We start from the raw sequence: 15549 nt of genomic DNA, 5'->3' as shown, positions 1-15549 counted from the left end.
TTGTACTGGCTGTACACACTTTCCTGTTTTCTACATGGTTTACTCCCTGAACTCCGTCTGGTCTTTTCTCACATGACATCTTAGGTAGGCCTCATTATCCTATTTCAAAATGAACTTCCCTCTCACGGCCTGTTAGTCCTTATATCTCCCTTTTCTGCTTAATTTCTGTCCTTAGTACATATCACCATTTAATATACATATTTTCTAATTTGTTTTATTTATTGTCTCTCTCTTTCTCACTAGAATGCATGGTCCATGAAGGCAGGAATTTTTGTTGTTTTGTTATTTTATTATTATTCCACAATAAATATTTGTGGACTGAATTAACCTATCCTATCTTTGTAACACGGTATGGAAATAAAAATGCCTATTTAAGAAAAACAAATGTTGCTAAAAGATCTTAGATACCCACATCCTTAAGGAGAAAGAAAGAGAAGGAAAATAACATTTACTGAACACCTACTATGTGCTAGGCAATCTGCTGGTTAGCTGCATATTAGTTTACTTACTGTTCATATCAATCATCTGATTTATGAATTCTCTACATGTAACAAACTGGAGAATTGAGGTCCACCACAGAGAGTAAGTAATAGATTTAATAAGAACAAAGATCTGCTTCTAGTACATCATGCTCTCCAGTAAACCTCAACCATCACATCAGCAAAACCCATATTCTTTCTCTCTTTTAAAAGTGATATTCATTTACGTGGTGGTGTGTATATGTTTAATAACCTCAAATGAGTACTAGTTTATTCAAATAAACCTTTTAGGAAAAAAAAAAGAGGAAACAAAAAACTTTAGGATTCTTTACTAAACCCTAGAAACAGTATAAATTATCTCATTTCTCAGCCCCAACTCTTGCAAATCAGGGAAACCTAAATTTCTTATGTCACAAGAATGTCACAGGAATGAGATTCAGAACTCTCCAGCCTTGTTTACAAGTTGTTTGCCAGGCATTCTATTAGTATTTCTGGTTCAGGAAACAAAATTGTCATTTTGCTAAAGTTGTTCTTCCAATTTATGATTATGACAGTGGTGTCTTGACATCCATTAAGCTTCAAATAGACTAGTCACAGTTGCAACAACTTAAAATATATCCTAGAACCTACATCAATAAGTTATTCAATAGCAGGGGAAAATCTAGCAAAGACTGTGTCACAGAATAAAAACAGAAGCAGAACTTCAAATATTCAAATTTATTAGATATATATATACACATGCAAATATACCTGAAGAATGAATGGCTTTGCTCCTTTTCTGCATCACTTCCATTAATGCACCTACAATTCCTGAAGTGGGTGCAGGTGTCGGTGGTGTAGACTCTGGGCCGTCAGATACCTTGGAAAGGAAAATCAGCAAAATTTAGTAACACATCCTTAGCAACAAATCTCTGTCTCCAGAAAATCTTTCTCTCTTAGAATCACTTTATTATTTTAAAACAAAACAAAACAAAAAAAGCAAACAATCAAGCCTAGAATAGGATTAACAAAATTAAGAAGAAAAAAAACTGCTGCCTTAAAATAATTCTCCAAGATACATTTCCCCTCCTTAACGTATAAGCCATTAATACACTTCCAAATTTAATACAACAGTCAAACTTTTTCCTAAATAATACTTGCCCTTACAGCTGGGTTACTGTTCATTCTAGTACACAAAGCCTTGGCTGATGAGAAACTTTACAACGATTATCAAAGGACATCATTTTACAAAACTAAGGTAGTATGTAGATGCCTAAAGTTATCAGAGAAGAACATTTTAGGATATCTAAGAGCAATTAAAGAGACTTATGGTTTCCTAGAAAAACTCAGCTTTACTAATAGGCTTTATAACTTTAAATATTATACTTAATATAAAGTTATAATGTAAATATGTACAATATATAATATATATACTAGAATTCAAAATGAACTTTCCTTCTCATATCATGTAGGAGGAGGAGATCAGATGCGTAGCTTTCAAAATGTGCCTCACAAGGCAACTGACTATCCCTAACTAAAGTACTTTACCTAATATAAACTACATTTGGGGGAAAAAAATCAATATCAAAGGGTCTCATTAAAATCTAATTTCTATATAAAATAATCCCTGATTCCAACACTCATTAAAAACGAGACTACAGGAAGTTTGTAGAGATTTAGGAAAAAAAAATATAATTTAGAAACTATTGCTGTATGTGCACTCTGACTAAAATGAGCAGTCATTTATACAAAACAGTCATTTTGTTAACTTTGTCCCTGGGATGATACTGGTATAATTAAAAATGAAATAGCACAGCTATACTAAATAATTACATACACACACACACACACACACACAAACACACACATAGTTGACCCTTGAACAACACGAGTTTGAACTGCATGGGTCCACTTATATGTAGATTATTTTCAACAAATATATTGGAAAACTTTTTAAGGATTTGCTACATTTGAAAAAACTTACAGATGAATCACACTGCCTAGAAGTATGGAAAAAATTAAGAAAAAGTTAGATATGTCATGATTGCATAAAACATATATACACATCTATTTTATCATTTACTACCATAAAATATACACAAATCTATTATAAAAAGATAGAATTTATTAAAGCTTATACACAGACTGTACACGGCACCATTCCCTGTTGAGAGAAATGTAAACAAACATAAAGATGCAGTTTTAAATCATAACTGCATAAGATTAACTGTAGTGCACATTGTACTACTGTAATAATTTTGTACCCACCTGCTATTGCTATTTCAGTATGCTCAAGTGTTGTAAGTATACGCTTAAAACTCCCTGTGACGTTATTAGTGTGAGCAGTTTGTCCCTCCAATAAATTGCATATCACAGTAAAAAGTGATCTCTCGCAGTTCTCGTGTATTTTTCATTGTATTTAGTGCAATACTGCAAACCTTGACCAAAACCACGGGACCCATACTAAGCACCACTAGTAATGCTAGAAGTGCTCCCAAGAAGCGGAGAAAAGTCATGACATTACAAGAAAAAGCTGAATTGTGTGATATGTATTGTAGACTGAGGTCTGCAGCTGCAGCTGCCCACTGTTTAAAGACAAATGAATCCGGCATTAAGGACCATAATAAAAAAAAGACAAGAAATTCATGAAACCATCGCTGCAGCTACATCATCAGGTGCAAAAACCTTGCACTTTTTGTGAAATAACTTTATATCTCATATTGAAATGCAGCTTCCATGTGGATGCAGGATTGCTATAAGAAAGGCATACCTATAGACTCTAATGATTTGAGAAAAAGTGAAGTCATTACATGACAACTTAAATGAAAAGGAAGGTGAAGGATCTAAAGCTGGAAAATTTAATGCCAGCAAAGGACGGTTTGATAATTTTAGAAAGAGGTTTGGCTTTAAAGGAAAAGCAGCTTCTGCCGACCAAGAGGCAGCAGAGGAGTTCCCAGATGCCATTAAGAAAATAATAGAGGAGAAAGGATATCTGCCTGAATAGGTTTTAAATGTAGACGAAAATGTCCTAGAAGTGCCCTGGAAGAAAAATGCCACAAAGGACACTTGTAAGTAAGGAAGAGAAGCAAGTACCACGACTGAGGAGGGTTAAGTTAACTCTGCTGTTCTGTGCAAATGCAGTCAGGTTTACGATCAGGACTGCTCTTATCTATAAATTTGCTAACTCTTGTTGAAGGGAAAAGATAAACACCAGCTGCCAGTCTTTTTGGTTAGATGACAAAAAGGCCTGGACAAGGAGAACACTTTTTCTGAATTGGTTTCATCAATGCTTTGTCCCTGAAGTTAGGAGGTCCCTTGCCAGTAAGGGACCACCTTATAAAGTTCTTTTGATATTGGAGAGTGCCCAGGCCACCCAGAACCCCATGACTTCAACACCACAGTGGTCTACTTGCCCCCAACACAACATCTCTAATTCAGCCTCTAGATCAGGGGGTCATAAAGACCTTTAAGGCTCATTACACATGGTACTCTATGAGACGAACTGTCAACTATAGAAGAGAACTCCGGGAGAGAGAACATCATGAAAGTCTGGAAGGATTACGTCATTGAAGATGCCATTGTTCTTACAGAAAATGTGGTGAAAGCCATCAAGCCCAAAACAATAAATTCCTGCTGGAGAAACTGTGTCCAGATGTTCTATATGACTTCATAGGATTTACAACAGAGCCAAGCAAGGAAATCATGAAAGAGATCATTGATATGGCAAAAAAGGTGGCGGGGGGTGGTGGCAGTGGTGGTGAAGAGTTTCAAGATATGGATCTTGGAGAAATAAAAGAGCTAACAGATACCACACCAGAAAAATTAACAGAAGATGACTTGATGAAGATGAGTGTTTCCAAACCAGTGCCAGATGATGATGAAGAAAATGTAGAAGAAGCAGTGCCAGGAAAACAAATGGACATGAGACAATCTGGAAGAAAGAAGGGTTCTCAGATTATTCAAGACTGCATTTGACTTCCTTTACAACATGGACCCTTCTATGATATGGGTACTAAAACTAAAACAAGGAATTATTGGGTTGGCCAAAAAGTTCCTTTGTAAAAAGGAAGCAAAATAAAAGACACATTTTTCATTTTCACCAAGCACTTTAGTGAACAATGTAGTCACCCTTTTGTTCCACTATCTTCTGCCACTTTTCAGGCAACATCATAATTCCATCTTCTAAAAACTTTTTTTTTTTTTTTTGGCAGTACGCGGGCCTCTCACCGCTGTGGCCTCTCCCATTGTGGAGCACAGGCTCCAGACGCGCAGGCTCAGCAGCCATGGCTCACGGGCCCAGCCGCTCCGCGGCATGTGGGAGCTTCCCGGACTGGGACACGAACCTGTGTCCCCTGCATCGGCAGGCGGACTCTCAACCACTGAGCCACCAGGGAAGCCCTTCTAAAAACTTTTTATCTTTTCGAGCAAAGAACTGTCCCAGGTGCCTTTTACAGTCTTCCAGGGAATTGAAATTTTTTTCATTAAAATAATTCTGTGAAGACCGAAATAAATGGAAATCCGAAGGTGCAATGTCTGGTGAATATGCAGGATGAATCAGAACTTCCCAGCCAAGCTGTAACAGTTTTTGCCTGGTCATCAAAGAAACATGCAGTCTTGCATTATCCTGATGGAAGATGATGCGTTTTCTGTTGACTTAATTCCAGATGTTTTCATCAAGGGCTGATTTCAGTTGGTCTAATTGGGAGCAGTACTTGCTGGAATTAACTGTTTGGCTTTCCGGAAGGAGCTCATAATAGAGGACTTCCTTCCAATCCCACCATATACACAACATCACCTTCTCTGGATGAAGACCGGCCTTTGGTGTGGTTGGTGGTCGTCCATTTCGCTTGCCCCACAATCTCCTCCGTTCCACATTATTGTACAGTATCCACTTTTCATTGCCAATCACAATTTGTTTGAAAAACGGAATGTTTTCGTTATGTTTCAGTAGAGAATTGCATGTGGAAATATGGTCAAGAAGGTTTTTTTTCACTTAACTTATGTTGAACCCAAACATCAAAGCGATGAACATAAATCAAGCTGGTGCGAATGATTTTCAGCGCTTGATTTGGATATTTTGGGAATGTCGGCTATCTCCCGCGTGGTGTAACACTGATTGTTCCCAATTAATGTCTTGGCTTGATCGCTATCAACTTCAATTGGTCTCCCTGACCGTGGAGCATCAGCCAGCGTGAAATCTCCGGCACGAAACTTCGCAAACCACTTTTGACACGTTCGATCAGTCACAGCCCCTTCTCCATACGCTGTACAAGTCTTTTTTAACGTTTTGGCTGTGTTTTTACCTTTCTTGAAATAATAAAGCATAATATGCTGAAAATGTTTTTCTTCCATTGTCAATATTAAAACGGCTACACAAAAATTCACCGATTTTTGGTAAGTTTTTTTTTTTTTAATGCACGCTGATATGACAGCTGTCACAATACAATCTAATAAAACTGTTTCAAATGAAGTTAAAGACAACCTAAGCGCTACTAGAGCCATCTTACGGGAAAAACCGAACAAACTCTTTGGCCAACCCAGTATGATATAGTTCTATAAAATTAGTGTGCCTGCCTCTCCTGCCTACCCTTACCCCTCCCTCCACATCTTCCATTGAGGCCACTCCTGAGACAGCAAGAAAGACCAACACCTCCTTTTCCTCCTCCTGCTCTTCAGCCTGCTCAACGTGACGACAACAAGGATGAAGCCCTTTATGATGACCTACTTCCACTTAATGAATAGTAATCATCATGCTGTACAGTTAATAAATTATCTGTTGTGTATGTGTGTCTCTGTGTTAAAATCTAATAACTATATGGCAAGAACTGTATGAAATATTTTTGTGTCATCATCATCACCTAAGTATTCATCATGTAGAACACTGTGTGTAAGAGTTGAAGTGGATAGCCGCTCCTTACATAGGCGTAAGGTGAGGGATATTTAATATAAAATTAATACTGTGTTAGTTTTCTTACTGTTTTACAACTTTGCTTTTGGAGAACTACATTACCATACAGTATGCCCCCCTCTCTCGTAACTGGAGAAACTGCGTATCTGCCTACCTTCACAGGCAAGTGGTTTTTGAAAAAACATATAACAATGTTCCCAATACAGTATTATGAATATGACTGTACTAACATATGCCATAAAAATTTTATAACGATTCATTCACTAGTATATAGGCTGGCTACTGTGAAGCAACCATATCGAATATGCTAGGCTGCCATAAAGCAATCATGGCTGCCTCTCCATTAACGCTGCATGAATTATTATACATGTAATAAATATAAATTTCTCACATTCTTTTCATTTTTGATGTCTACTGTTAGTATTATAAATAACATCTACAGTGTTTGCATTATATTAATAAGACAATATTGACCAAATTGATGTAGGTACTAACAGATAGATTATTCATCTTGTAAACAGATGATGTAAACTTACAGCATCGATAAATACAGTTCAGTACTGTAAATGTATTTTCTCTTCCGTATGATTTTAATAACATTTCCCTTCTCTAGCTTACTTTGTTGTAAGAATACAGTATATAATACATATACAAAATATGTGTTAAATTAACTGTTTATGCTATTGGTAAGGCTTCCAGTCAACAGTAGGCCATTAGTAATTAAGTTCTGGGGAGTCAAAAGTTATACACAGATTTGACTGCTCAGGGGGCTGGCACCCCTAACTCCCATTGCTGTCCAAGGGTCAACTTATGTATTTGAAATTCTAAAGTATATGACCCCATTAAAATCTGCTATTCACCTGGGCTGTGGTCATTTTGACAATAATTCCCCCCCCCCAACAACTATTCAAAGTTCTTCAACTGCTCCTGAGAAACCTGTAGTCTGAACTAAATGGGGAGAGGGAGCAGAGGTGATTGTTCACAGGCTGAGCTAAGTATCATCCTGAATACATATTAAGAAAAGATGTAGACACATTTTAAAGAAGTTTCTTAAATCTGTGCTAGGTTGATGTTTAAATGCTTTCCTTCGATTAGCTGTGTTCCCTAGCCATCATTCTCTTCCTAGCTAAAGCTTCTGAGATTTAGTAAGTTATCATAATTCTCTACACACTGCAAAATAATTTTCAATTAAAATCTCCTTTCAGCTCCATTTACTTCATAGAAAAATCTACCATCCACAACCTGCCTGAAGCCCTGCAGAGCAAATGTTCCTCCTGGAACTGAGAGACCACACATAAAGGCCCAGAGGAAGCATGTGAATGTTAGCCAGGTTAGGCTCTAGGTCAGGGGTCAGGAAACTACGGCCATGGACCAAATCTAGCCTGTCCCCTGTTTTTGTATAACTTTTTTAAAGCTAAGAATGATTTTTTACACATTTTTAAATGGTTGAAAGAAAACAAAAGAAGAATATCTGTGATATGTGCAAATTACATGAAATTCAAATTTCAGTGTCCATAAATAAAGCTTTATAGAACACAATCATGCCCACTGACTTATGTGCTGTCTATGGCTGCTGCTTTTGTGGTATAATAGCAGAGTTGAGCAGCTGTAACAGATACCATATGGCCCGCAAGCCTAAAATGTTTATTATCTGGTCTTTTAAAAAAAAAGTTTGCCAACCTCTGCTCTAGAAGATGAAACGATGACCTCAACCAATTCAGAGAATCCAAAATTATCTGTCACTATAGAAATTCTAATTAGAACTCTTTGAATTTTCTGTGGAGTCTCATTCTCTACTAATCTAAATTTCAGACACATAAACTTTAAAATATGGTTTAGTTTTCATAAAGTTAATGGTTTGACTTTGCCAAAATGATTACAATTGGTTTCAACAGGGCTATTTTTACTTCTGTATAGTTTAATAAAGATTTTTCTTTAAATTAAAATTTATTTAAAAGTGTAGAACGACAGACTGCAAACATAGTGCAATATTCTTTATATGAAGTTCTAGAATAGGCAAACTAAACCTATGGTGATAGAAATCAGGTCAGTGATCCTTTCTGAGAAGGGAGAGGCATGAGGGAACTTTCTGGGGTGATATTTTGATACAGAAGTATGGACCACACAGGTAAAGGTATAAACTTACGCATTTTAGGGTATGTAAGGGTTGGAAAAACACACACCAAGAGAAAAAGTAAAAAAATTTTTTTCAAAGATGTCTTATAATTGCTTTAAAATTCCATTAAGACAGGCAGTCTGAACCGAAAGGAACAGATTACTTACAGATTTCAGCTGAATACCCTGCCGTATCTGGTCTAAAAGCGCATCCCTTCCAGAGCAGGACACCGGTCGACTGTTCTGTTCCACTTTTTTTAGCTGAGCACCCTCTCTGATTTGATCTAAAAGAGCTGCTTTGCTTCCTGCAGAAGTTGGAACCTGATGGTCACCATCGGAAGGGAGGCCGGGGGGAGGTGGCGGCCCCGGCGGCGGGGGAGGTGGAGGCGGCGGGGGCGGTGCCGCCGGCCCCGCCACCGACATTGGCGGAGGAGGTGGCGGCGGCCCGGAAGGCGCTGAGGAGGGAAGGGCCGGAGGAGGGGGAGGGTACATCCTGTTTGGCGGTGGCGGAGGCACCCCGACACCTGGCCTGGACGGAGGCGGCGGTGGCGGCGCAGCCGAGGGAGCTCTTGAAGGGGGCGGGGGAGGAGCCCCTCTTCCCCGGGCAGGAGGGGGAGGAGGGCCCGAACTGTGCGGAGGCGGCGGGGGAGGAGGCGGCCCTCCCCGGGACGGTGGTGGAGGTGGTGGTGCTGCAATGAAAACAGAAAAAAAGAAAAGCATGCTTCCCCCCCCCGCGCCCCAAAACATGATACTGAAAAAGCGGCTCATTTCAACATGTATTAAAAAAAAACAATATGAGGGGGAAAAAAGAGGCCTCATCTTTGTATGTTACTTTACAAAGATACCTGGGCACAGATGATATCTTACAACTCTGTTTGGGACTACTCGGCCTAAGATTGCCTTCGTGGTCTATCTTGAAAAAATACTAGCTAAAATAGTAGAATTTAGTTTTTAGGAATCAGCACCACTTATCAAGGTAAGGGAATAAACACATTTTTATGTAATAATAATAATAAAACTATAACAATGATATCAAACATTTTGGGCAATAAGCGACATTTTACATTTTCATAAAAATGGATACCTTCTCTCTTTAAAGAATCAAGTATATTTAGTTGTTTTATAAAATTAATTTACATTCAGAATTAAATAGCTAATGTAGTATAATCTATTAGAATTTATTCAAGTTAATCTGAGCTAAACTCAAAACTTTTTGACAATGTAAATCTTTGTCACCTTACATTTGTAATTTATATTGTCCTACATTTTTACATGTATAGAACATATAATAACATATAATACAAGTTATGTAATAAATAAATATTATAGTGATATATAATACAATATATCATGTATATATTGTATCTGTTGTACTACATTAATAAAAGATGGTCAGCAATTCCAGTGATGGCATTAAGGGAGGCTGGTTGCTCAGCTGAAATGTTCAACTACTTATCCATTAACAAATTAACTGAGAATTTCTAAACACTGTAAAATTAAAGTTATTAATAAAATATTAACATTATCCTGGTAGTAATGACATATACATTCTTATTTTACTTAAGGGAAAATGTAAGCTAAAATAGAGAAACAAATTCAAAGTACAAAATTTATTACATTTCTAGAGACATGATTTTACCAACAGCATACACAAACTTACATAATAATGAACTTCATTATTTCTCCATTCATTTAAAGAGTGACTAGAAAAAATAACTATTTTTAGGAATAAAGAAATCCTAAAACCCATAACAGCTATTTGTATTTACTGGTACCAACTAATATATTATTGATGGATATTTCGACAATCTATATAATAAAAACACCTACCTTAATTTCAAATAATAATAGGCTCAGATGCTCAATAATGCAATGATACCAGAGAAGAAAAAGCCCCCCTCAGTTCAAAGGAAATCAAACATTATCTTCTGATTTTATCTGGGGCTATCATGGGAAATACACTCTAAAATATGCTATCAAATATAGTCATAAACATTAGATGAAATATACGGAAAGGCCAAAGCTCACAAGGGTACTGTCTCCTGGCATAGAAACTTTTAAAACTGGAAATAATATATAGCTGCAAACAGGACAGTCATCCTACTTGGATACAGGCCATCACTGAGGAAAGTTCCTATGATTTACACTCAAGGCATACTGGAGATCTGGGTGTTGCAGCTAAGGTTCACCCAATTTTCTCACCAGATCCAAGGCAAGGAGGTTTAAACTTGCTAAAACCAAATTCTTTTCCTAACATAATTTGTAATAACAGGGTAAAACCAAGAGGATATGGCATATGTATATTATGTATACTCCCTGAATAAGATAGTACATCAAATCCTTTAAGCAGATACAAAGATTTCATTTTAATCAGCTGAGGTTTACATTTCAAAAAACAATGTTGTCTGAACTAGCATTTTTATGATTTAGTTGTTTGTTAATCAAGAGGAAAAGGACCCACTCTATTCTACTACAAAAGGTATTAGTCCATCATTTCCTGTGGTTTCACCAAGGACTCTGGAACCATAATCTTTTCTATGTACAATGATGTATCTCTTCAATAGATAGATTTAAAGTTCTTTTGAACTGGGAATAAGCACATTTATTGGAATAATTTGGGATTCAGCTAATACCCATTCAAAGAGACAGTAAATTATTGTTCAGGCAAAGGGAGAGCCTTAATTGATAGTGAATAAATTATCAACTGCACCAAGTTTGGGTACAGCACAAGTTCAGCATTTCTATTATCTGAAAAGTGAGCAGTAACATCTCTGTATTTTCATGAGGAAAACATCTATTACCAACTTTCTATTTTTAAAATCTGTATTATGCCTACATAAAAAAAGGAGAGTATGCAGAAGATATGCCATATCATACCAAGGTAAAAATGTGAAAGAATTAAAACAGGAGGAGAGGAGAGACGGCACGTTAGGTTCACATGCACAAAAATGTCTGCTGAGCAGATCACACACCACTGTGAGAAAGTCTGGCGGCCTACAGATTTTCAAAACTCAGTCACACAAACACCAGAATCAGAATGACAATGATAGTTCTTAGATATTTAATAAATACATAAAGTAAAAAGCATGACACAAACGTTACAACAAATAAAACTGTTCTTACTATCAAAGCTTAGTTAGAAAAGAAGAAAGACTGAGGCTTATGGAAAAAACCCCGTCTTGATGCTGCACTATAAAGAAAAGTTGATATACTTAACTTTCAGATATTATTTCAGATCAAATTAATATTAAGAGTAATTGGTAGATAACTCTAGATATTTATTTAAGGGAATTATAAGCAGAAATTGTAAAATAATATAAATATAACTAATATTTAAAAGAAATGTAGTTTTATAGAATTCAGGAAACTACTCTCATGAAGATGAAGTAAACCAGGCAAGTATTATTCAAGACAAATTTAAACTTATGGGAATACTAACAACTCTCTGAGTAGTCATTTATAACTGCATGTTTGCTTATGTTTAGTCCTCCCCACTGCCCCAAATTAATGTAAAAATGTAAGTATATTTTATGTAGGTTATTGAAATAATGCCAATTGTGAAAAGCAATCACTAAAAATAAGTATATTAATAATAAAAACAGTGGTGCCGTTAAGAGGTAATCCACAGAATTTCAAAAAAATTATCTAAATTACAGATGAAATATGAGCTCTGACTCATATAGAAATAAACTTCCTTTTTTACTTTAGCATCTATGTAACATTAGTTACATAGCCCCAAACATTAGTTTGAATAGAAGGCAGAAAACCTTACTGGATGTTAGATTTGGAGGCAGGATAAATGAGTTGTAGCTTCTTTGAAAATAAACACATGCATAATTTAGTACACTGGGCCAAATAACATCCCCCATACATACCACTCCACTGTGGTGGACCTAAGAACAGATTATTAGAAATTAATGGACTTCAAACAATTGCAAAGACACACACACAAAAAGATACAGTGGAAATCACAAGGTCTCCTACTTTTTACAAATTTGATTACATGATTTTACAAAATAAATTTCAAGAGATTTAAGTTTTACAAAATATATTTTTATGATAACTTCATAAACTTCTCTGTCTCTAATTTTTTTTCATACTTCTGAACACACTATATGTTTTGCCTAGAAAACATTTCCTTAATAAAAATCATTAATCTGTCTTTTTATTCTTCCTCTAAAAAAATGTACCTTCTATAAAATCAATCTTGGTTGTCTAAAAGGTTTCAAACTGGGAGTTAGATTCTTGAGTATATGAATCTTGAGTATAAGTTCCCAAAGCATGTTTTATGTAATGCCTGTGAATTTTTTTTGTTTTAGGTAATTTAATTGAGGAAAGACCTTGCCTAATTTGATGTTTTAAAAGCAATTAGAATAAAAAGCAGTAATAATAAGTTTAAAAAACAAACTCAATTAAGTTAATACAGACAACTCTCAGTTACAGATATTCAGGTGAGAGGGCAGCAGTATGGACTAACAAATGTCAAGAGTATTTATAAACTTATAAATTCAGAGAACTCAGAGAGACCCTGAAAATATTTTGGTATAAGGTGAAGGTGAGTGGTAACGGTGGAGAAAAAGAGAGTCAAGGAACAAACTAGAGGTCCACAAGACCTTCCATCATCTGTATACTAACTGTAACTACAACTCATTCTGGCCGCATTAAAAAACAATAATGTTGCTGTGCCCCAGATGTTTTTATTAAAAATCCACAAATTTGGAAATGTAATCTCTTCATGAAATAAGATAAATTAGCATCATACTAGTTTCAGTGGGACTAGCATTGTGTTTCCACAACAGTAATTATGACTGTATACTTGTTTATATACCTGTTGTCACACCAGACTAAGATTTCTGGGGGCAGAAACCGTACCTTTATATCGAAATATCCTGAGTAGAGACCAGTGCTGACATAACAATGTTTACTGAATATATGAATGAGTGAATGAATGAACATCAGCAGTGAAAAAGATACAGGTAAGTCAAATACCTAATTGAAAATGAGTTAAATTCTTCAGAAGAATGCTATGATTAACTGGAGCTTTTGTTTTGCTACACTATCTATCATGAGTATGCAAAGACTAGGAAGAAGAAAAGTAACCCCAAATGAATAAGGTGGCAAAGAGATAACAGTTATATTAGAAAACTCAGAATTAACTGTATTTGCATTTTACTGTGATAATTATTAAGATATGACCAAAAAACAAGGTGATTTAAATAAAATATCAGATCTTAAAAGGTTGCAAGTTGTTTGTGCTCTCAGGTACCGAATGACAAATTTTATACTTTAGCCAAGAAAAAAAATGTATTTCAAAATAAATAGATTTTTCATTATTTATATTCTGAAAATGCTTATTATACATTACAGAATTCATGATTATATTTAAATTACTACTTCTGAATTGTAATAAAAACAACATTGATAGTGGTCTCTAAGATTCAGTAAGTGAAATATTATGCAACTATTATTTTTTATTCTAAAACAAATAGCCAGAAGATTTTGTATGAATTTTCATTAATTTAATATAAGACTTTTTAATAATAAGGAAAGCCTTGACAAGTTTTTCAATTATACTGAAATAATGTAAAACACAGTACACTGGGCCAAACTAGTTCTCCATAAATTTGAACATTCTGCTTAAGGAAGGTTCACGTGAATGTATGTAGCTGTCGTCCATGAAACTGACCTCAAAAGAGTCAAAAGAAAAAATAGATCAGAATGCCTGAATAGAAATAAAAGTTACCTTGCCTTCGTAGTTCATTTTTAACAGCTTCAACACCTCCTGTTTTTTCAATGAAGTCATATATAACTTTTGATGTTTCTCTGTCTTTAAGTTGTGCCTCTGAGATTCCACACAGATCAAAAAGATTCTTCAATTCTGGATCCAAATTATTCAGCTACAACAGACAAAATAACTGCTAACTATAAAACCTATGTCAAATTTTTTACAATAGCAAGTTGAAATATTATTCTCATATCTATGCCCTTTATGAAATTATTTTCTTTTATGTTTATAAATTTTTAATATAGTTAATTTATATGCTAACTAAACTGTCTTACAAAAAATAGAAAAGATAAGAACAAAGAATAGGTTTTATATTTTATCTCATCTCTTTGTTCCCTACCTTTAAAAAGAAGGCATATCATTTAAAGTTTTACTAATCCTTCCATGACTCAGACACCTCTAATGCTCACCTACTATTCCACCTTGTCCTAAATAAGATTTAGGTATAATCACAAATACCACAAAAAAAGTAAATCATTTGAAAATTTGAGGTCAAGGACCTCTTTATGACCCAAGCACCCTGTACAGTGCCCAACACAAAGAGGCACTCAAAAACACTGTGGTGTTAACATTGTAGTTCTAACAAAAATAACCAAAATAATTTTTGACCCCAATCACAAATAATATTTCTTTTCAAATAATTTTTCCAAACCCTGATTATCTGCCAAATGTTAAATACGTAACTTAGGTAACCAAGTTTCAACTATTTTGCTCACAATGCTATAAATTAATGAATGATGAAATTGCCAAAAAGAATACTAGAATAAAAAGATCTAGATAATTTTAACAATTGGATATTCAGAATTTTATTATAGTACTTTCCAGTAATTTGGCATATATTCCCCTCGAATGATCACTTTGCAGAAATAATTTTCTTCTCTTGGCTTTCAAAACATAGAGTTTTTACATTATAGTAGATAAAGCCAAGGAGTTAAAAAAAACTTTCTCTTTAGAGACTTAGCCATCAATGATAGAACAGTCTATGATTTAAAACCTCAGTGGAATATGAACATAAATACAAGCACATTCCAATAAACACTAGAGTTAACAAAAATGAATAAGAATAAAAGTCTAAAGATAGACCATGACATTCCCACATATTTAGAATAATAATGCTTATGGCTTGAAAAGACACTTACATCAAAGCCAGTATTCGGATCCCAACCAACATGTCCAATGTGCCTAAAGCAGTAGATAGAAAAATATAGAAAAATAAAATGCATAAATGGCATTAAAAACCTAATATATATGAAATCCAATCCACTCAGTGAATTTTTGGCCTG

The 15549-nt window shown here is 35.2% G+C and overlaps 1 protein-coding gene across 2 annotated transcripts in view; it reads right to left on the bottom strand.

Annotated features, from left to right (window-relative positions):
- WASL (WASP like actin nucleation promoting factor) overlaps positions 1–15549 on the bottom strand; it is a 71091-nt gene that overhangs the window by 7981 nt on the left and 47561 nt on the right. For both annotated transcript variants that reach the window (XM_027102058.1, XM_027102059.1), the window contains exons 7-10: positions 15406–15448; positions 14225–14378; positions 8650–9170; positions 1230–1338 (exon numbers count right to left, since the gene is read on the bottom strand). In XM_027102058.1, coding sequence (XP_026957859.1) covers positions 1230–1338; positions 8650–9170; positions 14225–14378; positions 15406–15448 — 827 coding nt within the window. The remainder of the gene's footprint in view (positions 1–1229; positions 1339–8649; positions 9171–14224; positions 14379–15405; positions 15449–15549) is intronic.

Source organism: Aethalodelphis obliquidens, unplaced genomic scaffold (assembly GCF_003676395.1).
Source record: "Aethalodelphis obliquidens isolate GAN/ISIS:26980383/991018 unplaced genomic scaffold, ASM367639v1 scaffold5, whole genome shotgun sequence".
In the NCBI taxonomy this organism is placed as follows: Eukaryota; Metazoa; Chordata; class Mammalia; order Artiodactyla; family Delphinidae; genus Aethalodelphis; species Aethalodelphis obliquidens.
This window is presented reverse-complemented; position numbering and strand designations above follow the sequence as displayed.